The 24,537-nt window shown below is 50.3% G+C and overlaps 1 protein-coding gene across 2 annotated transcripts in view; it reads right to left on the reverse strand.

The window, feature by feature from the left end:
• The window catches only part of LOC119956190 (sorbin and SH3 domain-containing protein 1-like), a 266,252-nt gene that overhangs the window by 150,725 nt on the left and 90,990 nt on the right, over positions 1-24,537 (reverse strand). The window contains exons 1-2 of one of the 2 annotated variants that reach the window (XM_038783180.1): positions 11,891-12,193; positions 8,436-8,507 (exon numbers count right to left, since the gene is read on the reverse strand). In XM_038783180.1, the coding sequence (XP_038639108.1) occupies positions 8,436-8,461 (26 nt within the window). In that variant the 5' untranslated portion in view covers positions 8,462-8,507; positions 11,891-12,193. Of the gene's footprint in view, positions 1-8,435; positions 8,508-11,890; positions 12,194-24,537 lie in introns of those variants that run through there. The other variant, XM_038783181.1, reaches the window with a different exon arrangement.

The following is a 24,537-nucleotide window of genomic DNA, read 5'->3' on the forward strand; positions in this document are numbered from 1 at the left end:
TCTCGTTCTTCCAAGGGAGATGGACCGAATGGTTGATCGGTACGGACTGCGGGCTACTTTCCCTACCCGGACAATGTCACCATCTGTGGCCACGACCAGCAGGACCATACGCCAACCTTTCCAAATTTCTCCACACTGCCACTCTCCTCAACCTCACGGATAACAAGGAGAAGTGCGTGTTCAGCACGAACCGCTTAGCCATCCTCGGCTATGCGGTCCAGAACGGAGTTCTGGGGCCTGACCCCGATCTCATGCGCCTCCTCATGGAACTTCCCCTCCCCCACTGCCCCAAGGCCCTCAAACGATGCCTGGGGCTCTTTTCGTACTACGCCCAGTGGGTCCCAAACTACGCGGACAAGGCCCGCCCACTTATTCAATCCACTGTTTTTCCCCTGACGGCCGAGGCTCACCAGGCCTTCAACCGTATCAAGGCCGACATCGCCAAGGCCGCGATGCACGCGGTCGACGAGACACTGGCCTTCCAATTCGAGAGCGATGCATCAGACGTCGCTCTGGCCGCCACCCTCAACCAGGCAGGCAGGCCCGTGGCATTCTTTTCTCGCACCCTCCATGCCTCCGAAACTCGGCACTCCTCCGTCGAAAAGGAGGCCCGAGCCATCATTGAAGCTGTGCGGCATTGGAGGCATTACCTGGCTGGCAGGAGATTCACTCTCCTCACTGATCAACGGTCGGTTGCCTTCATGTTTAACAACACACAGCGGGGCAAGATCAAAAATGAAAAAATCTTGAGGTGGAAGATTGAGCTCTCCACCTACAACTATGAGATTTTGTATCGCCCCGGTGAGCTCAACGAGCCCCCGATACCCTATCCCGAGGTACATGTGCCAGCGCACAAGTGGACCGACTCCGGACCCTCCGGAATCTCTGTCACCCAGGGGTCACCCGTTTTTACCATTTCACCAAGTCCTGCAACCTGCCCTACTCCATCGAGGAAGTCAGGATGATCACCAGAGACTGCCAGGTCTGCGCGGAGTGTAAACCGCACTTCTACCGGCCAGACCGTGCACGCCTGGTGAAAGCGTCCCGCCCCTTTGAACGCCTCAGCGTGGACTTCAAAGGGCCCCTCCCCTCCACCGACCGAAACACGTACTTCCTCAGTGTGATCTATGAATATTCCTGATTCCCCTTTGCCGTCCCATGCCCCGACATGACGTCTGCCACCGTCACCAAAGCCTCACACCATCTTCGCTCTGGGGTTCGGCCTTCCCCGCCTACATCCACAGCGACCGGGGATCCTCATTCATGAGCGAAGAGCTGCTCCAGTTCCTGCTCAGCAGGGGTATTGCCTCGAGCAGGATGACCAGGTACAACCCCAGGGGAAACGGGCAGGTGGGGCGGGAGAATGGGACGGTCTGGAGGGCCGTCCAGCTGACCCTACGGTCCAGAAAACTCCCGGCCTCCCGCTGGCAAGAGGTCCTCCCCGACGCACTTCACTCCATTCGGTCGCTCCTGTGCACTGCGACTAACGAAACCCCCCATGAACGTCTCTTTGCCTTCCCTAGGAAGTCCATCTCCGGGGTTTCACTCCCAACATGGCTGGAAGCTCCAGGACACGTTCTCCTCCGTAGACACGTGCGACTCCACAAGTCGGACCCGTTGGTTGAGAGGGTACAGCTACTCCACGCCAACCCGCAGCACGCTTAGCTGACGGGCGCCAAGGCACAATCTCACTCAGGGTCCTGGCACCAGCTTGTTCCACACACACCCCCCACTCTGCCCAGGCGCCACCCTCCCTTCCCCCGGCGCACCCCACCCCAGCCCCCGCTCCAGGACAATCCGTCCTCCCCTTGCTCACACACGGGGATGAAGAGGATTTCGACATGCTCTAGAGAGTCACCGAGGACCAAGCCACCGCCTGAGTCGCCTCCAGCACTGCGGCACTCTCAACGGCAGATCAAGGCACCAGACCACCTGAATTTGTAATATTATCTGTGATTTTAAACACAACTTTCTGTATATAGTTCTCCACCAGGCCCGCTAGACTCATTTTTAACAGGGGGTGAATGTGGTAGTCACCACTGATGTATAGGGCTGTATATGTACATGTGTTTTACAGTAAGGCCCCTGTACTACAGGTAAGGGGTAGATCCCTGCCTGCTGGCTCCACCCAGTAGGCGGAGTATAAATATGTGTGCTCCCCGTACAGCAGCCATTTTGTCAGCTGCTGTAGGAGGCCACACATCTCAGTGCAATAAAGCCTCGATTACATCCTACTCTCGTCTTCTCGTAATTGATAGTGAATCACCGCTCCACTGCAATACTGAGGGAGCACAGCACGGTCAGAGGTACTGCCATTTTTAAAAAAAGTAATGTTCGTAAATTTTTTCGATTTTATACATAACACCAAAACAACCCCCCCATAGAAAAAAAATGAAAGAATTAACCCTCCTACTCCCTCCCCTTCTACCCCCAGCAACCCCCCCCCCCCCCGCCCCCCCCCGCCCCCGCCCCCACCCGCCCCCCCCCACCCCAGCTTTCTCGAGGTACAGAAACTCCATCAGATCCGCGGCCACACTGAGGCACTGGGTGGAGAAGCTGACCTCCGCCCCATCAGCACTCGCCTCCGAACAATCAGCGAGGCGAAGGCCAGGACATCGGCCCCTGCACCCCGCCCCATCTGCAGCTCCGGCAGGTCTGACACCCCAAATGTGGCCCCTAAGGGACAGGGGGCGGGATTCTCCGCCCCCCCCCCCCCCACCACCCCCCACGAATGGGGTGTGGCGTGAATCCCGACCCGCCGGCTGCCGAATTCCCCGGCGCCGGGGCTTTGGCGGGAGAGGGAACCGGGGGGGGGGGGGGGGGGGGGGGGGCGATTCTCCGGCCCGCGATGGGCCGAGTGGCTGCCCGTTTTCGGCCGGTCCCGCCGGCATATGTTACGACAGGTAGTTACCAGCGGGACCTGGCACCGCTGGCGGCCTCCAGGGCCCTTGGGGAGGCGCGGGAAGATCCGGAGATCGGGGCCCACCGATCACGTAGAACCAGAACATGTGCCCATCGTTAACCGGTTCCTGCTTCTATTTTCTACGTATGTTTCTATGTGTGAGAGAGGTTTGTTTTGTACCTCATCCCATTTCCTGATCCAACACTGCTTGATGTCAATATGGGGTGATGAAGCAGCTTGAGTTTCAGTTACTTCAAGGATGAAGCCAAAGTTCAAAAACAAAGGCTACTTGAGAAACAGCCGAGCTCTTTAGAACATAGATCATACAGTGCAGAAGGAGGCCATTTGGCCCATCGAGTCTGCACCGACCCACTTAAGCCCTCACTTCCACCCTATCCCCGTAACCCAATATCCCCTCCTCGCCTTTTTGGATACTATGGGCAATTCAGCATGGCCAATCCACCTAACCTGCACGTCTTTGGACTGGGGGAGGAAACCGGAGCACCCGGAGGAAACCCACGCAGACACAGGGAGGACGTGCAGACTCTGCACAGAAAGTGCCCCAGCGGGGAATCGAACCTGGGATTCTGGTGCTGTGAAGCCACAGTGCTATCCACCTGTGCTACCGTGCTGCCCGACTACTCTGTAGGTTGCTCTGTAAGGTTACTCTGTAACCTTCCTGCAGTTCTGATGGACATGCCAGATTTAATGAGTGAGTCACACAGGATTCTACATAAAAGATCCCTCCGACACCCGGAAAATAATCTCCCAAATTTACCAACAAAAAGCTCCCGAGACGCAAAAATAGCAAGGCTGCGCGAGGTTCTCATTCTACCTCTTATCTTAGATGTGATGTGGAGATGCCGGCGTTGGACTGGGGTGAGCACAGTAAGAAGTCTTACAACACCAGGTTAAAGTCCAACAGGTGTGTTTCACCTCAGGTGAGGAATCCAATCCTTCCTTCGCCTGAGGAAGGAGCAGCGCTCCGAAAGCTAGTGTTTGAAACAAACCTGTTGGACTTTAACCTGGTGTTGTAAGACTTCTTACTTATCTTAGATGGTGAGAGGTTGAGTAGGTTGGGCCTGTGCTCATTGGAGTTTAGCAGAATGAGAGGCGACCTTATTGAGACATATCGGATTCTCAGGGGGTTTGACAGGGTCAATGCTGAGAGGTTGTTTCCCCTTGTGGGAGAGTCTAGGACCAGAGGGCATCATCTCAGAGTAAGGGAGTCGCCCATTTAAGACAGAGATGAGGAGGAATTTCTTCTCTCAGAGGGGAGTGAATCTGTGGAATTCTTTACCGCAGAGAGCTGTAAAGGCCAGGTCGTTAAGGTTGAGATGGACAGATTTTTAATCAGTGAGGGAATCGAGGGTTATGGGGACAAGGCGGGAAGGTGGAGCTGAGGGTTATTATACTCAATGGGCCAAATGACCTAATTCTGCTCCTACATCTTATGATCTTCTGCCAATTCATCCTCCCTCCCATGAGCCATATACAACTCTTGTTTCTTTGTCAGTGTTTCTTTCTATATTTTGTCAACGATGCTTTGTCATTCTTCGGTCTCTTTGACTTTTTAAACCTGCAGGAGCAAGTTGCCAAGGACCCCTAATCCGTCAAAATCCACCAAATCAACTGGTACCTCCTCAGCAATGAGAACAAGCGGAAAAAATATATCCCTCCCCAAAGCCAACGTGACAACTCAATGTCAAGTCTCAATTTCTGGGCGGCTTAAGAGTGTTGAAAATGTTTGGGTGGAAAAACGCACAGCAGGAGCCAGGAAGATCTTTGCTGGCGAGATCAAACAACCTCACAGAGCTGATCAAAAGAGATGACTGATCGGATTTGGAACACTCCCTGCAAAGGAGTACATGTATTCATGAAGCTCGTGGGCGTGACATCTCCAACAACCACCAACTGGAGACAGATTGTGAACGAATATAGAGGCCACACAATATTCAGTTGAAGAGTGCAATGAAGCAACTGCCATGATTAATTGTGTCATTCAACTGGGGAAGTCGGGGCTTGAGCATATTCCTTTTGTTTGCATTGAACACGTCCTTCCATGACAAATCAAGTTCTTTACCCGTCAGTCTGGCCTCAATAAACTCGAGAGGGATTTGTAGGTATAGTATTATTTATTTTTAAACAACTTGCAAGGCTGACCCGCTCTATAGAGATTCAGAACACATACAGTCTCCTGAAGCTCCAGAACTGAGTGAAATCGGAGACAAAGAGAACTCTGCACATATCATTCAAATGGCATCAAGTTTCCCATACAAGATTCCCATAGGTCATCCTATACACCTCCTGACCTGGCCATATATCCTGATTGGCTCACTTCGCATTCTTCAACCCTGGGCCTCTTGTTACCCAGGTTAGGTGGATTGACCATGCTAAATTGCCCTTAGTGTCCAAAATTGCCCTTAGTGTTGGGTGGGGTTGCTGGGTTATGGGGATAGGATGGAGGTGTTGACCTTGGGTAGGATGCTCTTTCCAAGAGCCGGTGGAGACTCGATGGGCCGAATGGCCTCCTTCTGCACTGTAAATTCTATATGTATCCTTTTCACCACCCTGCACGAGACTCCCTTCCCCTCCCCTCCTAGCCATGCTTTGCTGAATCCCTTTGTCCTTTGACTGTGAGCTCACTACTATCAGACTGGCTCACGTCTACATTATTCTAACTAATAATCCTATTTTATATCACATTTGTTTGTTCAATTCCTCATCCATATGAATGCAAGTTGCTTCTTGCAAGTATAAATAAGCCAAGGGGCTTTTTGCACCTTTCTTTGAATTATCCAGAACTTGGGGGGCCTATCGCGCCCCTTTGCTTTCTCCATAGCAACACCTCGGCCAACCAGAATCCACTTATGAACCACTCAGTCCTCTTTTCTCCTGTTGTATGAATTTCCATGACTGTTTGAAGTTTGATATTCTCGCATTTGTCCCGATGAGTGTAAGAAGAAAAACTTCAGCAGCATGTCTCTCTTTCCCAAAATATTCATCTTCTGTACGATCAAGTGACCAATGTCTATTCACACCTCTTGCCATTAATATTTTAAAAGGCTCCTTATTATCCTGATGCCCTTTCCATCCATATGCCCGCTTAACAGTGATGGCACTTCCAGAGTATTTTATTGGTTAAGAAGTATTTTGGAATACCCTGCGGATAAGAAAGAGGCGACAGAGAATCATAGGGTTCCTACAATGCAGAAGGAGGCCATTCAGGCCATCGAGTCTGCACTGATTCTCTGAATGAGCACCCCAAGTAGGTCCATTCCCCCACCTTATCTACGTAACCCCACCTAACCTACGCATCTTGGACACTAAGGGGCAATTTAGCATGGCCAATCTATCTAACCTGCACATTTTTGGACTGTGGGAGGAAACCGGAGCACCCGGAGGAAACCCACGCAGACACGGGGAGAAGGTGCAGACTCCGCACAGTCAGACAATCACACAAGGTCGGAAATGAACCCGGGCTCCTGGCGCTGTGAGGCGGCAGTGCTAACCACTGTTTGACCCTGTCACCGTGACAAGCAACCCCAACCCTGTACATAAATGAAAGTTCTTTGATTGTCTTTTTCTGAAGCACACCAGGCCCCAACGTTTCATAGAATTTACAGTGCAGAAGGAGGCCATTCGGCCCATTGAGTCTGCACCAGCTCTTGGAAAGAGCACCCTACCCACCTCCACCCTATCCCCATAACCCGCTAACCCCACCCAACACTAAGGGCAATTTTGGACACTAAGGGCAATTTATCACGGCCAATCCACCTAACCCGCACATCTTTGGACTGTAGGAGGAAACCGGAGCACCCGGAGGAAACCCACGTACACACGGGGAGGACGTGCAGACTCCGCACAGACAGTGACCCAAGCCGGGAATCGAACCTGGGGTCCTGGAGCTGTGAAGCAATTGTGCTAACCACTGTGCTACCGTGCTGCTCAACTTTGATCATGGCCCTTAAATATTCCAGTGATTCGCAGAGGATGAACTGCTCTCAGCATCTGAGTCCATTTGGGAGGACGGGTTCCTTTGACTGCGGGAGTGTAACAAGATACAAATTTGCGCACAGCCCTGCATTCCTCACTAACCTATGAGATCAGCACATAACATCCTGCACAATCACATGAACCTCCAAATCTGTGCCAGCCCAGTCACGAGGATTGTAAACAGTAGCTCTTATCCAAACATGCAGCTGTATCATCAGTGCAATCCGCAGCATTGCTGACTCAGAAAGTGTAACTGTGTGCTTCGAAAAGCAAGAACTGAGCAACCGGCTAACTTCATTACTTTACACATCTACGTCTGCGGGGCAAAGTGAGGGGTAGTACCAGGATGCCGCTGAAATCTAACAGTATTCACTGCGCGGCTGCGAAACCCAAATACTTGAACAATGCAGTCACTGTATAATGGCATCATTGCAGAATTTCTTTCTCGTACTCTGTGGAGGGTTCTGCTTGCCTCTCCCTCGACCTGCACCAGAATGTTCACCAAGAATTATCAAGCTGATTTTCAGATACCTTTAGATCTGAACACAACATCTATTGTTAAGAAAAGTAAATAGATAAATTTTAAAAGGTTTCAACAGCCAATATTATCAGGGAACACACTGGCTAATTGTGGGAAAAAGCACCAAAATGGTCCATCAGAGGCTTGTTTGACATTAGTGTCTGGGTCAATTACTATAGAACTCTATAATATTATGGGTTAGTGGCTCAGGGACTGTATAATATTATAAATCAGTGTCTGAGGAACTGTATAATATATGTCTTGCGGAACTGTATAATATTATGGGTCAGTGTCTGAGGGACTTATAATAGTGGACACCATCTCAGACTAAAGGGACGATCCCTTAAAGCAGAAATGAGGAGGGATTTCTTCAGCCAGAGGGTGGTGAATCTGTGGAACTATTTACCGCAGAAGGCCGTGGAGGCCAATTCACTGAGTGTCTTTAAGACAGAGATAGATAGGTTCTTGATTAATAAGAGGATCGGGGGTTATGGGGAGAAGGCAGGAGAATGGGGATGAGAAAAATATCAGCCATGATTAAATGGCGGAGCAGACTCGATGGGCCGAGTGGCCTAATTCTGCTCCTATGTCTTATGGTCTTATTATGGATCAGTGTCTGAGGAACTGTATAATATTATGGGTCAGTGTTTGAGGAACTATAATATTATGGGTCAGAGTCTGAGGGACTGTATTATATTATGGGTTAGTGTCTGTGGAACTGGATAATATTATGGGTCTATGAATAGCAAAACTGACCGGTATTTAAGAGACTGATCAACTCTCCCCATGTTTCAGTCTCTTGAACAAATATAAACAGTTTGTTGAACGCTGTTTGATCGTACTCAAAGTCTGTTTTTTTTAAATATTACAAAGTTTTGTTCCCTCCAAACCATCCTTAACCACATTCATAAAATAATCCTTTAAAATTCTGCATTCAATTCGTGGAAAACAACATAACTGCCTCAGTATCTGCAACACGGGTGCACTTTTTGAAAAATCTGGATCTTAACATTGTACCTTTTTGAAAGAAGCTGGGTTTTCATGAGGAGAAAAGTCCTTTTTTCATCATTCACAGGTTGTCAGTATACTCTGCGGGGGAAACAGAATCGATTTAGTTCACAATCATCAACTAGGACGTTGAACTTTCACCCCACCTCCAGCCCCCATTTCCTCCCTAAGGTCTGATTATCCAATTGCACATCATCTCTTTCCCTGTTCATCAGTTGACACCTGTCCATGGCACAGACACCTTCAATGTCGCCAAGTGACTGAACTCATGTGCGTCCCATCTCTTCCGCTATCCATATTTTTTTATCATAGGCGACCATTTCATCTCTCCAACATCCTTATCTCTCACTACTGCCATTCCCCCCTTCCTCCACCCTCACTCCTCCATTCTCCTCTCTCACTCCCTCCCCTCCTCCCTCCTTCCTCACTCTTTAATCCTCCTCCCTTTCTCCCTGCACCCGCTCTTCTTCGCCCTCCCTCTCTTCCGCCACTCTCTCTCCTCCCTCCTCCCTCTCTCCTTGCGCCTGCTGTTCTTCCTCCACTCTCTCTCCTTCCTCCTACCTCTCTTCCTCCACTTTCTCTTCTTCCTCCTCCCACTCTCCCTCCTCCCTCTCTCCCTCTCTCCTTCCTCTCTTCCTCCACTTTCTCTTCTTCCTCCTCCCTCTCTCCCTCCTCCCTCCTCCCTCTCTCCTTCGCCCTCCCTCTCTCCCTCCACCTACTCTTAGAACATAGAACAGTACAGCACAGAACAGGCCCTTCGGCCCTCGATGTTGTGCCGAGCAATGATCACCCTACTGAAACCCACGTATCCACCCTATACCCGTAACCCAAACCCCCCCCCCCCCCTCCCCCCTCTTAACCTTACTTTTTAGGACACTACGGGCAATTTATCATGGCCAATCCACCTAACCCGCACATCTTTGGACTGTGGGAGGAAACCGGAGCACCCGGAGGAAACCCACGCACACACGGGGAGGACGTGCAGACTCCGCACAGACAGTGACCCAGCCGGGAACCGAACCTGGGACCCTGGAGCTGTGAAGCATTTATGCAAACCACCATGCTACCGTGCTGCCCTACAATGGGGAGGAAGCAGTTGTTGGGGGGGGGGGGGGAGAATTAAAAATTGAAATACGGACTACACGACCGCAACATATCTGGAAACTGGTGATAACAGCAGAAGGGCCTCACTGAGAGGCGGATAGGTTCTTAAACTCGTGCTTTCATTGTAATGCAGCTTTTATCTTTCTGCCTGATTTCCGAGGCCGTTGGAAAGTCGGCAGCAGGAGAGAGGCGCAGGATGAAGTGCCTTTTCCAGCATTGCTCACACTGCAGAAGGTGCAGCACTGTTCCCACCCACCAGCACCCGGTGAATCCTCCCCACAATCTGACTGCGCCGCCCTGGCGTCTGCTCGCTGACTGACGCTGGATCCCAGACTGCTGACCCGCTCAAACGGCAGACGGCCAGTCTCACAGTCTGGCTGCCTTCAGCCGGAAAAAACAAAACACCCCGCCACCTCCACCTTTCCGTTATTCCAGAGCGTCTCCGTTACGGCTCAGTTGGCGGCGTTCCAACAAACCAGCTCAAAATTGTCACAAGACGAGACGGAACCGGTTTCTCTGATCCCCGTCTGTTTCCACATTGTACTGCATTTGCTTCTTTGGAAGTTCTTCCCCCCAGTAGACTGGCTGCGATATTTATCCCTTGATCACCAAAATATAGATGAACCGGTTCGTTATCACGTTGCTGTTTGTGGGATCGCGCTGTGCGCAGAATCGGATGCCACGTTGCTGCTGACACTCCGACAGCATCTCATGGGCTGGGATGCACGAGTCGTGACGTACAGAGTTTCTGAAATCTCTTTTTTTGGTGAATGCGCGGAGCCTTCCCTCCGGGACGGCTTCATCCAGGATTGCCACAGGGCACACCTGTCTCTCAGCGAGGTAGGGTCGCCTGTGGCAATGGGCCAGGTTATAGCCCTTTGGGAGACTACATTCTCCCGTCAGAGGAGAATCCCAACTGATTCACCAACCCCCAAACAATTCCTACCCCTCACCCTGCAGCTTTACGCATTTGGAGCGGGCCGGGTCCCTTGGTTGGCCGCCCCTCCGCACTGTAAATCAGCCCTTCCCTTATTCCCGGAATGCCTGGGTGCCCACCCCTTCCCCAAGTGCGAGGGTGACCCGACCGACCCACCCCGCCCTCGCCCAGGACTCCCTGATTGTGAGACCGCCACCCACCCAGTGACCCCCTTAGTAAGGAGGTTCCCCCCAGGGACCCCTTTAATAGGGAGACTCCCCCTTAATAGAGACACCTCCCTCCCCACGGACCCCCTTAACAGGGCGCCGCCCCGACTTGGGAATCCCTGAATAGGGAGACCCCCATCCCAGGACCCCCAACTGAAGGAACCACCCCACAGAGACCCCTTAACCCAAGAGACCCCCACAGAGGGAGGATACACAAGGATCTAGGATCAAACTGTGGCTTTTGTTTTTATAAATTTAGAGTATCCAATTCATTTTTTTCCAATTAAGGGGCAATTTAGCCTGGTCAATCCACCTAACCTGCACATCTTTGGGTTGCGGGGGTGAAGCCCACGCAGACACGGGGTGAATGTGCAAACTCCACACGGACAGTGACCCGGGGCCGGGATCGAACCTGGGATCTGGGCGCTGTGGGGCAGCAGTGCTAACCACTGTGCCGACGGGCCGCCCTAAACTGTGATATTCTTAATCATTTTGAAATTCACACTTCGCTAAGATACCAGCGTGAGGCTAGACCTGGAAAGGAAGTGTTGTGTCTCAGTAAATGCATCTGCAGGGTGTGTCCGACCTAAACAACCGTGATTATCAAAACATGGAGAAAGATTTTGAAAAACCTCAGAATCAAAGAACAAAGACAAATTTTACAGCACAGGAACAGGCCCTTCGGCCCTCCAAGCCTGCGCGGATCCCACATCCTTTTGGCCCATGTAAGTAACTCAAGATTTGACCTGTTAATTCACCACAAACCATCACTCTTACTTCACACCAATGTCACCATCGGATGACATGTCTGTGATGGTTCTGGGCATAAAGCTCCCCCCCCCCCCCCCCCCCCCCCCCCCACCGCCTTGAACTCTATTCTGGCAAAACCTGAGAAACATTAAAATCTCCAGGGAAGACGTGCAAACTCCACACAGACAGTCACCCAAGGCCGGAATAGAACTGTGAGGCAGCAGTGCTAATGACTGTGCCACTGTGCTGCCTGTTGGGCTGAGTGTGCGGGTTCCTCAGACGACCCACCCGTCTGCTCCGATACAGACACGACCAACAAGTTCATCACTGGAGGCGGTTGTCCAGGTCTGAGCCTGCCCCACACAGCACGACAATCTAAGCTGGTGAAAACCCGGGGAGAGGAACTCCACAGCTCAAACATCAGGGACAAACCTGTCACTGAAGATTAAAAAAAAGCGAGGGTTTACCTGAAAAGCGTTCCTTATTCTGACTGTAGCTGTAACCAGGGCCCACACGTTGATTGGAGGCATTTCAGCTTTCATGACTCCCGTGCAGAATGCCGATCTGCCCGGGTTTTGTCGTTTCTCTCTCTAGATTGTTCTCGTTTGTATTCCCGAGCAGTTTGAAAAGAAAAACAGTTCTGGAACAACATCGCCACGGCAACAAGCTGGGCCTACCTGACAGCGCTCTGAATAATTCAACAGAGCTGCCAGCACAGATCAATGGACAATAGTTATGACAACACACACAAAAAAAAACGCAAGTGTGTTTTGTCGATTGGTCAAAAATAAAACTAAAGAGCGCGTCGTCCTGGAGCCTTGTGCTGTCAGCTCAAAGTGATGGGACAATTTGCTATCCTCGGGGTGAAGAAGCCTCATCTCTCTGTGTCGTTCCGAACCATTATGAGGCAGGGGAAATGCGGGGTGAGAATGTCATGCTTTCAATACTTTCCAGTTAGATCTCCTAGTACATGAAAGAGATCTGGCCCACAGCAGGTCCCCCCCCCCCCCCCCCCCCCCCCAACCCCACCGTCAACACGGTAGCAGAGTGGTTAGCACTCTTGATTGACAGCGGCAAGGACCCAGGTTCGATTCCCGGCTTGGGTCACTGTCTGTGCGGAGTCTGCGCGTTCTCCCCATGTCTGCGTGCGTTTCCCCCGGGTGCTCCGGTTTCCTCCCACAAGTCCCAAAAGACGAGCTCGTTCAGTGAATTGGACATTCTGAATTCTCCCTCCGCGTACCCGAACAGGCGCCAGACTGTGGCAACTAGGGGACTTTCACAGTAACTTCACTGCAGTGTTAATGTAAACCCAGTTGCGACACTAATAAAGAATTTGATTTTTATTATTCTATTCCTTCCTCCCTCATGTGTTTATCCCCTTTAGTTCTTCAATGCTGTGGTAGGGAGTTCCACATTCCCTCCAGGCAAAGGCATTTCTCCTGAATCCCGTCCTGGATTTAATGATGACGAATCCCAGTTTTGATCTCATCCACAGGTGGAAACATCTTCCCTGCATCCTTTCCCTGTTGATCCCTTTGATGATCTTAAAAAGTCTCCAGCCTTCAATTGTGGCTTTTCGAAAGATCAGAAAGTCGGTTTATTGAAACTTCCCAGATAGGTATACAGTTATGACAAATGTACGTTTTTATTTGTTGGCTGGGGGGGGGGGGGGGGGGGGGGGGGGGGGGGGGGGAAAGAGATGGGAGCGAAAGTTAGTTTTCAATAAGTAACCAAAGTATTTCCTGTACATTATCATCCTTTGTTACAAGGAAGCTCTCTTGGGACGGTACCTTACGGAATTTATTCCATTTTCGGGATCCAAAACATACAGAGGACGCGGAGATTCCACTTACTCAGCCGGCTGTTTCCACAAAGCAAGAGCCAGCAGAATAAACAAAGCACATTAATAATAATAATAATCTTTAGTGTCACAAGTAGGCTGACATTAACCCTGCAATGAAGTTACTGTGAAAAGCCCCTAGTCGCCACACTCCGGCGCCTGTTCGGGTACACAGAGGGAGAATTCAGAATGTCCAATTCACTTAACAAGCATGTCTTTCGGGACTTGTGGGAGGAAACCAGAGCACCCGGAGGAAACCCACGCAGAGACGGGGAGAACGTGCAGACTCCACACAGACGGTGACCCAAGCCGGGATTCGAACCCGGGTCCCTGGTCCTGTGAAGTGATGCGCGATCAATGAACACAGAAACGAAGGAGTTGTCCGAATCGAAGGCTTTAATCTACGAGAAGTGTGCCCAGCAGCAGGAGTATAGAAATGACGATGGCTGCTGGGAAACACGGGTTCATATACTCCGCCTCATAGGTGGAGCTACCTTCCTCCCGACCAATGAGAGGACAACACTTGGGCCAATGGGCAGCGAGCCTTCTACACCAATAGCAGCTCACACTCTCAGGTACCGTAATACCCCTAGTCATACTACCACATGAAGCAACAGTGCTAACCACTGTGCTATGGTGCCGCCCATACTCTCTGTTCCCCTGCCAACTCTGGTTGGCGATTCAAAGGCAGCGTTGGGCAACCTGCAGCCCGGGGGCCACGAGCAGGTGGGCGCATGCGACATTGCGTTACCCATTGCCCACGCACTGAGTTTCCAGATTCTACTGATTCCCTTCAGCGTAGTTTTTTCCCCACTGATTTGACTGAAGTGATTCACACGTATAGCGAGGGTGAGTGAAGTGAGCTGATTGCTCACAACATTGACTGTGGGAGCCGTGCGCTCCCTCTGTGTCCAAAGGGTAAATATTTATTTTGTTTTTACCATTTGAAATTGATGACGGTTCTATTAAATGATTCAGTATTTTTGATAACTCATGCTGAAATATTTGGTGTGTATTAAATGTATTTCATCTGCTTCTTGGGGTCGGAATGTGAGCAAGCTCGATTTCAATCCACAGGCCGAGGTTGCCCGTCACTGCTCCAGGGTGTATCTGAAACCCAAAGATGAACATGTCTAAGCAGCACGGTAGCCTTGTGTATAGCACAATTGCTTCACAGCTCCAGGGTCCCAGGTTCGATGCCGGCTTGGGTCACTGTCTGTGTGGAGTCTGCACATCCTTCCCGTGTGTGCGTGGGTTTCCTCCGGGTTCTCCAGTTTCCTCCCACAGTCCAAAGATGTGCGGGTTAGGTGGATTGGCCATGCTAAACTGCCCTTAGTGTCCAAAATTGCCCTTAGTGTTGGGTGGGGTTACTGGGTTATTGGGATAGGGGGAGGTGTTGACCTTGGGTAGGGTGCTCTTTCCAAGAGCCGGTGCAGACTCGATGGGCCGAATGGCCTCCTTCTGCACTGTAAATTCTATGATATCTATAATAAACAACACCGCAAGTTTCCATTGCACTGCAACCTTAACATGCAGGCGGCAGTATGGCCCCATGGTTAGCACTGCTGCCTCATAGCGCCAGGGACCAGGGTTCAATTCCATCCTTGGGTGACTGTCTGTGTGGAGTTAGCACTTTCTCCCTGTGTCCGCGTCTCCCTCAAACTGGGGGCTCCGGTTTCCTCCCACTGTCCAAAAGATGTGCAAATTAGGTGGATTGGCTGTAATAAATTGCCCATTAGTGTCCCGGATGTGCAGGTTAGGTGGGGTTACGGGGTTGCAGGTATAGAATCATAGAATTTATAGTGCAGAAGGAGGCCATTCGGCCCATCGAGTCTGCACCAGCTCTTGGAAAGAGCTCCCTACCCAAGGTCAACACCTCCACCTTATCCCCATAACCCAGTAACCCCACCCAACACTAAGGGCAATTTTGGACACTAAAGGCAGTTTAGCATGGCCAATCCACCTAACCCGCACATCTTTGGACTGTGGGAGGAAACCGGAGCACCCGGAGGAAACCCACACACACGGGGAGAACGTGCAGACCACACAGACAGTGACCCAAGCCGTGAATCGAACCTGGGACCCTGGAGCTGTGAAGCAATTGTGCTAACCACAATGCTACCGTGCTGCCCATAGGGTGGGAGCTCGGTTCGGGTGCTCTTTCAGATGGCCGGTGCAGACTAGATGGGCTGAATGGCCTCCTTCTGCACTGCAGGGATTCTATTGCAGAGGGTTGTAGAGACTGAAGGAAGTTACAGAGATAGGGAGAGGTATCGATGGTGGAGGAAGTGACACAAATAGGGTGGGTAATAGGGGCTGGAAGAGGTTACAGTAATAGGGAGGAGTCTAGAGATTGTAGAAGGTTAGAGAGATAGGGAGGGTTGATGGGGCTGGAGGAGGTTACAGGTAGGGAGGGTTTTTGGGGCGGGAGGAGGTTACAGATAGGGAGGGTTGTAGGGGTTGGAAAGGTTACAGAGATAGGGAGGGCTGTAGGGGTTGGAAGAGGTTGGAAGATTTTTTTCAAATAAATTTAGAGTACCCAATAATGTTTCTAATTAAGGGGCAATTTAGCATGGCCAATCCACCTAACCTGCACATCTTTGAGTTGTGGGGATGAAACCCACGCAGACACGGGGAGATCGTGCAAACTCCACACGGATAGTGACCCAGGGCCGGGATTCGAACCCGGGTCCTCAGCGCCGTTAGAGGTGACAGAGATAGGGAGGGTTGTAGGGGCTGGAGGAGGTTACAGAGATAGGGTGAGGTGTAGGGGCTGGAGAAGGTTACAGAGATATGGAGGGATGTAAGGGCTGGATGAGGTAACAGAGATAGGGAGGGTTGTAGGGGCTGGAGGAGGTGACAGGAATAGCGAGGGGTGTAGGGGCTGGAGGAAGTAGCAGTATTGATTCTGGGAAGGCTACAAAAACATTCGGAAAACACTGGAATGATTCAGTGGGCCCAGTGCAGAGAACAAGCTTGTTAATGATTGAAAAGAGGATAGAATTGGCCAGCACAAGCTGAACATATTACTGGATATTCCGACACATGACCGCCCACGACTGCTCACTGCCAGGTGCCCCACCCCCACATTGTCACCATTTGTTATTGAGTTCATTCTCACACTCTGCACAGCCACAATGCCCATTAGAAAGTGATGGCATTTCTCTCGGTTCTAACACATGTATCTAGCCTATCAGAAAAAAGCCTGACTCCCATCCCCAATAGTTACTTCACTAATAAAAAACAAATTGGCCAAGATAGCTAGGGAAATTGCAAATGCACTAGTGATAATTTACCACAATTCACTAGACTCTGGGGTGGTCCCGGTGGGTTGGAAATGAGCAAACGTGACACCGCTGTTTAAAAAAGGAGGTAGGCAGAGAGCGGGTAATTATAGGCCAGTTAGCTTAACTTCGGTAGTAGGGAAGATGCTGGAATCTATCATCAAGGAAGAAATAGCGAGGCATCTGGATGGAAATTATCCCATTGGGCAGATGCAGCATGAGTTCATAAAGAGCAGGTCGTGCTTAACTAATTTGGTGGAATTTTTTGAGGACATTACCAGCGCGGTAGATAACGGGGAGCCGATGGATGTGGTATATCTGGGTTTCCAGAAAGCTTTTGACAAGGTGCCACACAAAAGGTTGCTGCATAAGATAAAGATGCATGGCATTAAGGGTAAAGTAGTAGCATGGATAGAGAATTGGTTAGTTAATAGAAAGCAAAGAGTGGGGATTAATGGGTGTTTCTCTGGTTGGCAATCAGTAGCTAGTGGTGTCCCTCAGGGATCAGTGTTGGGCCCACAATTGTTCACAATTTACATAGATGATTTGGAGTTGGGGACCAAGTGCAATGTGTCCAAGTTTGCAGATGACTGTAAGATTAGTGGTAAAGCAAAAAATGCAGAGGATACTGGAAGTCTGCAGAGGGATTTGGATAGGTTAAGCGAATGGGCTAAGGTCTGGCAAATGGAATACAATGTTGACAAATGTGAGGTTATCCATTTTGGTAGGAATAAAAGCAAAAGGGATTATTATTTAAATGATAAAATATTAAAAAGAGACCTGGGTGTGCTAGTGCATGAGTCGCAAAAAGTTGGTTTACAGGAGCAACAGGTGATTATGAAGGCAAATGGAATTTTGTCCTTCATTGCTAGAGGGATGGAGTTTAAGACTAGGGAGGTTATGTTGCAATTGTATAAGGTGTTAGTGAGGCCACACCTGGAGTATTGTGTTCAGTTTTGGTCTCCTTACTTGAGAAAGGACGTACTGGCACTGGAGGGTGTGCAGAGGAGATTCACTAGGTTAATCACAGAGCTGAAGGGGTTGGATTACGAGGAGAGGTTGAGTAGACTGGGACTGTACTCGTTGGAATTTAGAAGGATGAGGGGGGATCTTCTAGAAACATATAAAATTATGAAGGGAATAGATAGGATAGATGCGGGCAGGTTGTTTCCACTGGCGGGTGAAAGCAGAACTAGGGGACATAGCCTCAAAATAAGGGGAAGTAGATTTAGGACTGAGTTTAGGAGGAACTTCTTCACCCAAAGGGTTGTGATTCTATGGAATTCCTTGCCCAGTGAAGCAGTTGAGGCTCCTTCATTAAATATTTTTAAGATAAAAATAGATAGTTTTTTGAAGAATAAAGGGATTAAGGGTTATGGTGTTCGGGCCGGAAAGTGGAGCTGAGTCCACAAAAGATCAGCCATGATCTCATTGAATGGCGGAGCAGGCTCGAGGGGCCAGATGGCCGACTCCTGCTCCTAGTTCTTATGTTCTTATGTTCCCCCCCCCCCCCCCCCCCCCCCCCGGTGCAAGAATCCCCCTCTCCCACCCTACAGGCCGCCCCCCCCCCCCAGTGTTCCCGCGCTGTTCGCGCCGGCAGCGACCAGGTGTGAACGGCGCCGGCGGGCACCTGCCATGTTGGTCAGGCCGCTCGGCCCATCCGGGCCGGAGATTCGCTGCTCGCCCGTTACAAACGGCGAGGGGCGATTCTCCCAGCGGCCAGCCGTGAATCTCGCCGCGCCGGTTTGGGGAGTTCTGCAATTGCTTATTTACATTCCCAGCTGAGAATCATGTAAGCTAGAGCACCTTGAATGATTCAGCAGAGTGGCTATTGGACTGTGACAACTCCTGCACCATACAGTCACATAACAGCTAATGCAGTTACTTAGCAAGCCATTGGAGAAGCTCGCGCTCATTACAGTTCCTACCCTATTTGGACACGAGTAATTTAATTAAGTGATCGAGCTGGTTATAACTCACATGAGAGTGACTGACTAGTGTGGCATGTCATCATTAGGAGTCTATTACCACTATTATTAGCATCTTGTTTCTTGTATATAATACCAGGATTGGGAACTGGTGATTCACAGAGCCCTCCTGAGCATCCATTCATGAACCCTGTCTTCCCAGCCACGGTTCAACAGCCCCATTTCTCTCATGCTGCTGACTCTCTGCTGATTTATTCGTATTGTTCATGCTTGGCCCATCGCCAGACTGGCATTGCATCGAGAGCCATTGAGCTAAGAGGGCTCTGAGGTCCCTGGGCAATGGCTGGGGTTGCAACGTGTGGATGAGCGGGAATTGCTGACAGCGAATTTAGTGCTTCCTCCTGGTTTCCAGGATTGTTACCTACAGCCGGGCCCTGGGCATTCTCCTCCTTTCCTGACTGCCCGCTGAGCAGAAGGCACAGGTCCCTCCAGGGCGAGCAGCAATGGACGTTGGCGCCGCAATGCTGCAAACCAGTCATCATCCCTGAAAGCAGTGGCGGCCATCTGCTGCCTGCGGAGACGGTCGTGTCAACGGACTTTCCTGTTGAATGCTCCCTTGTGGTCATATGCCTGTCAGCAATATCATAGATGGCTGGCGGTGCGACCTCCAACCAGCAGGTGGCGGTGCAGACACACCATGCGGGGTTTACTGGGGGTAAACTGTTGGGAACAATTCTCCATCAATCCTGTGACAAAACGGGAGAATGAGAAAAGGAGAACCTCTGTGATAGTTCTGATTTCTGCCTTTAACTGCAGGTTGTTGGGTTACGTGGATAGGTTGACTTGAGTAGGGTGATCATTGCTCGGCACAACATCGAGGGCCGAAGGGCCTGTTCTGTGCTGTACTGTTCTATCTATCTATCTATCAATTGTAGGAAGCTCATACTTCAAGTGATAAACATTGAGATCTTTCAGCTCAAGCTCACATTGCTCTATTTATTTCTTGTGGTCTGTCTGCAAATTGACCATTCCAGCTCCCTTAAGGACGAACCCAATCTCCAAGTAGAGCGGGGGCAGGAGGTCACCACCATTTAATGAGGTCAGAGCTTATCTGTAGCTTATATTTACCCAGCTTCTATCCGTGTCCTTTAATATCCTTACCCAACTAATATCAGTGACACTGGGCTCTAAACTTCTCGAGCACTGCACCTCACAAAGTCAACCCATTGATAATCACAGCTCCGTAAGCAATGGGAACAGGCCAAACACGGGAAAGTGGCTCAGAATATTGACATACAGAGTATTAGGACCTGCCCACGCACCCACAGCGATGGACAGAGCAACAACAAAGAGACAGATAGCATGCAGAGCTGGGCGGAGAAGTGGCAGACGGAGTTTAACCCTGAAAAGTGTGAGGTTGTCCATTTTGAAACGACAAATGTGAATGCGGAATACAGGGTTAACGGTAGGGTTCTTCGCAATGAGGAGGAGCAAAGAGATCTTGGTTAGCAGAGGGATTGAATTTAGGAGCCATGAGGTGATGATGCAGCTGTACAAAACCTTGGTCAGGCCACATTTGGAGTACTGTGTGCAGTTCTGGTCGCCTCATTTTAGGAAGGATGTGGAAGCTTTGGAAAAGGTGCTAAGGAGATTTGCCAGGATGTTGCCTGGAATGGAGAGTAGGTCTTTCGAGGAAAGGTTGAGGGTCATCATAGAATTTACATGATCATAGAATTTACAGTGCAGGAGGCCATTCGGCCCATTGCGTCTGCACCGGCTCTTGGAAAGAGCACCCTACCCAAGGTTAACAACTCCACCCTATCCCCATAACCCAGTAACCCCACCCAACACTAAGGGCAATTTTGGACACTAAGGACAATTTATCATGGCCAGTCCACCTAACCAGCACATCTTTGGACTGTGGGAGGAAACCGGAGCACCCGGAGGAAACCCAAGCACACACAGGGAGGATGTACAGACTCCGCACAGACAGTGACCCAAGCCGGAATCCGAACCTGGGACGCTGGAGCTGTGAAGCATTTGTGCTAACCACAATGCTACCGTGCTGCCCCTTAGGGTGCTAGGCCTTTTCTCATTAGAACGGAGAAGGATAAGGGGCGACTTGATAGAGGTTTATAAGATGATCAGGGGGATAGATAGAGTAGACAGTCAGAGACTTTTTCCCTGGGTGGAACACACCATTATAAGGGGACATAAATTTAAGGTGAATGGTAGAAGATATAGAGGGGATGTCAGAGGTAGGTTCTTTACCCAGAGAGTAGTGGGGGCATGGAATGCACTGCCTGTGGTAGTAGTTGAGTCAGAAACATTAGAGACATTCAAGCGGCTATTGGTTAGGTACATGGATTACGGTAGAATGATGGGGTGTGAACTAATCTTTTCTTAATCTAGGACAAAAGTTCGGCACAACATCGTGGGCCGAAGGGCCTGTTCTGTGCTGTATTGTTCTATTTTCTATTCAACAAACAGGGCAGACCCTTGAAATGGAGCTTCCCAAACTGGTGGTATCTTCTCCACCGCCCTACCTCATGAAGGCAGGTCACCCTCAGACCCAATACCCCGCACAACCAAACTGGCACCTGGGCACTACCAACCTGGAACCCTGGCAGTGGCCAGTTCAAGCCTGGCAGTGTCACACAGGCACCCTGCTTCACATATGTGGAAACCAGAGCTAAACAACGCCACGGTGGGATCTCCTAGGCAACGTGGGTTCGAACCCTCACCTTGCGAGACTCCGGCACGGACACATTTGTGTGAGCCGAGCTGCTCCCTTGGATATGCAAATCTGGATCCCGCCCATTGAGGGCGAGATCCAGGTCGCGGCGCCTCGCGAGATCTCGTTAGATGCGGCTCCACGGTCGCGCGCTCTCTGCCTCAGGTTCTCAGCTTTTACCAACAACTTTGTTTATTTTTTCTGTGTCCGCACCAATCGACCACAGTGAGCATCAACAGTAAACAGACTCACATAATCAAGCACAGAACAATTGAAACATTGAAAGTTACTCTCAGCATCAGGGAGTTCTGGTTGGAGAAATCAAAAGGAATTTTGAGGCCAAATGTGTCTGTCCATTCCACCATCGCGTTTTAGAAACCTTTCCTTAAAAGAAAGATTTTCACTGGTTCAGCTTTAAAAGCTGGTGCCCTTAACCAATCAAAGACCAGTTTGGGAAGCATTTATACCAAACTCACACAGATTAGATGGAGTTTGTGGTCAATATTACATCACCAATGGAAAGGAACCATCCCCATTCTCCTGCCTTCTCCCCGTAACCCCTGATCCCCATAATAATCACAAACTTATCTATCTCTGTCTTAAAGACACTCAGTGATTTGGCCTCCACGGCCTTCTGCGGCAAAGAGTTCCACAGATTCACCACCCTCTGGCTGAAGAGATTCCTCCTCATCTCTGTTTTAAAGGATCGCCCCTTTAGTCTGAGATGGTGTCCTCTGGTTCTAGTTTTTCCTGCAAATGGAAACATCCTCTCCACGTCCACTCGATCCAGGCCTCTCAGTATCCTGCAAGTTTCAATAAGATCCCCCCTCATCCTTCTAAACTCCAACGAGTACAGACCCAGAGTCCTCAAAAGTTGCTCGTACAAGCTCTTCATTCCAGGGATCATTCGAGTGAACCTCCTCTGGACCCTTTCCAAGGCCAGCACATCCTCTCTTAGATACAGGGCCCCAAAACCTCTCACGATATTCCAAAAAGGGTTAAAGTACCATTTCACACAGAGTTTGCATATGACAATAGTTTTTGGACAAACAGCCCCGTGTTGACCTTAACCGTAGATGCTGTGGAAAACCCCCACGAACTCCCAACTCTCAATCCATAACTGATTAAAAGTTAAACATCGTTCCGATCAACACCCCTCTTGGTAAAGAAGAAAATGAACCGGGGGGTTCGAACAGGAACCGCACCTTGGCAGGGAAGGAGTTAATGTAGAGGTGGTAGCTAATTTCCTGAAACATTCTCTTTAACGATTCAGGCAAAGGTAATGAATTTCCCTATTCCCCTGGTCTCATATTTATCAGTGTTTTAATGAGAGGTTGCTTACATTGTTGAACATCTTTGGCTTAATTAATCCTGAATATAAGAACAAGGCACCAAGGCCAACGAAGACTCATTGAGATGCCGGTGGCTGTGTTCAACTGCGTATGTGGGACCCCCCCCCCCCCCCCCCCCCCAACAGGTGGAGGAATTCCTTTAAAGGTACAGCCAGCTGAGATTGTTCTTATGTCCGATATGGTTGGCCGGATATGAGCTTTGGCTCAGTGGAACACTCTGATCTCTGCAACCGAAGCCGGTGGGATTCCGTTTCCCTGTCGGCAGTACGCCCCCAGTTCTCCCGGCATCATGGGGAGGCTTCAATGGGAAATCCCTTGACAAAAAGCGGGAAGAGAGAATTCTCCAGAGAACGGGGCAACGCCGAGGATCCCACGGCTGGGGATCACAGATCTCAGACTAATACAGTGCAGAACAGGCCCTTCAGCCCATCGCGTCTGCCCTGACGCATGGAAAACACCTGACCTGCCCGCCTAACCCCATTCACCAGCACTGGGCCCATAGCCTTGAATGTTATGGTGGGCCAAGTGCTCATCCAGGTACTTTTTAAAGGATGTGAGGCAACCCACCTCTCCCACCCTCCCAGGCAGCGCGTTCCAGACCCTCACCACCCTCTGGGGAAAAAAACATTTCCTCAAATCCCCCCTAAACCTCCCCCACCCCCTCACCTTGAAATTATGCCCCCTCGTAACTGACCCTTCAACTAAGGTGAACAGCTCCTCCCTATCCACCCTGTCCATGCCCCTCATAGTCTTGTCCACCTCGATCAGGCCGCCCCTCAGTCTTCTCTGCTCCAGCGAAAACAACCCAAGCCTATCCAACCTCTCTCCATAACTGAAATGTTCCATCCCAGGCAACATCCTGGTGAATCTCCTCTGCACCCCCTCCAGTCCAATCACATCCTCCCTATAATGTGGTGACCAGAATTGCACACAGTGCTCCAGCTGTGGCCTCACCAAAGTTCTATACAACCCCAACATGGCCTCCCTGCTTTTGTAATCTATGTCCCGATTGATAAAGGCAAGTGTCCCATATGCCTTTTTCACCACCCTATTAACCTGCCCTTCTGGAGAATCCTGCCCTCTATCTTTTGGATGTGACATTACAACAAGGCCGGTGTCTCTATCTGCAGGTGAATTTAAAAGATCCCAGGCAAGTTCTTACATAATTCTCGGCTCAGGCAAGGCAATTGAAAGTAGACTGTCCCCATTTATCTCATTGCCGGGATTGTGCTGTGCACAAATTGACAGCGCGTTTGCCTCCAAAGTGACATTCCCTCCTCTTCAAAGCAATTTCATTGGCTGAGGAGCACTCTGTGCCATCCAGTGGATGTGAGAGTCGCTATCAAAATGCAAGTACCTGCTTTCTCTCTAGCCTGGGAGTGTATCTGCCTGCTCGTGGAGAACCGACCCCCGAAAGGAGGACAGAAAAGTGGAGACTTTTCTTTCCCCAAATAAATATTTACAAGCGGAACATTGGTATTTATATGTGGAGCTGAAATAAGAGAGGGGACAAACTGTGCAATGAAGTACACAACACAGAACTGGACACAAGCCCGAATGGATTCATTCTTAAATAGCTTCTCCCACAGCCCGAGAGTGTGACACTTTCCTCCAGTCTCCATGACGGACTTGGGGGGGGGGGGGGGGGGGGGGGGGGGGGGGGCGACCTGATAGAAGTCTGCAAAATTATAAGGGGCATGGACAGAGTGGATAGCCCGAAGCTTTTTCCCAGGGTGGAAGAGTCAATTACTAGGGGGCATAGGTTTAAGGTGCGAGGGGCAAGAGGAGATGTGCGAGGAATGTTTTTTACGCAGAGGGTAGTGGATGCCTGGAACTCGCTGCCGGAGGAGGTGGTGGAAGCAAGGACGATAGTGACATTTAAGGGGCGTCTTGACAAATAGATAGATAGAGAAATACAGCACAGAACAGGCCCTTTGGCCCACGATGTTGTGCCGAACTTTTGTCCTAGGTTAATC

The sequence above is a fragment of the Scyliorhinus canicula genome, chromosome 22, assembly GCF_902713615.1.
Source record: "Scyliorhinus canicula chromosome 22, sScyCan1.1, whole genome shotgun sequence".
NCBI lineage: Eukaryota > Metazoa > Chordata > Chondrichthyes > Carcharhiniformes > Scyliorhinidae > Scyliorhinus > Scyliorhinus canicula.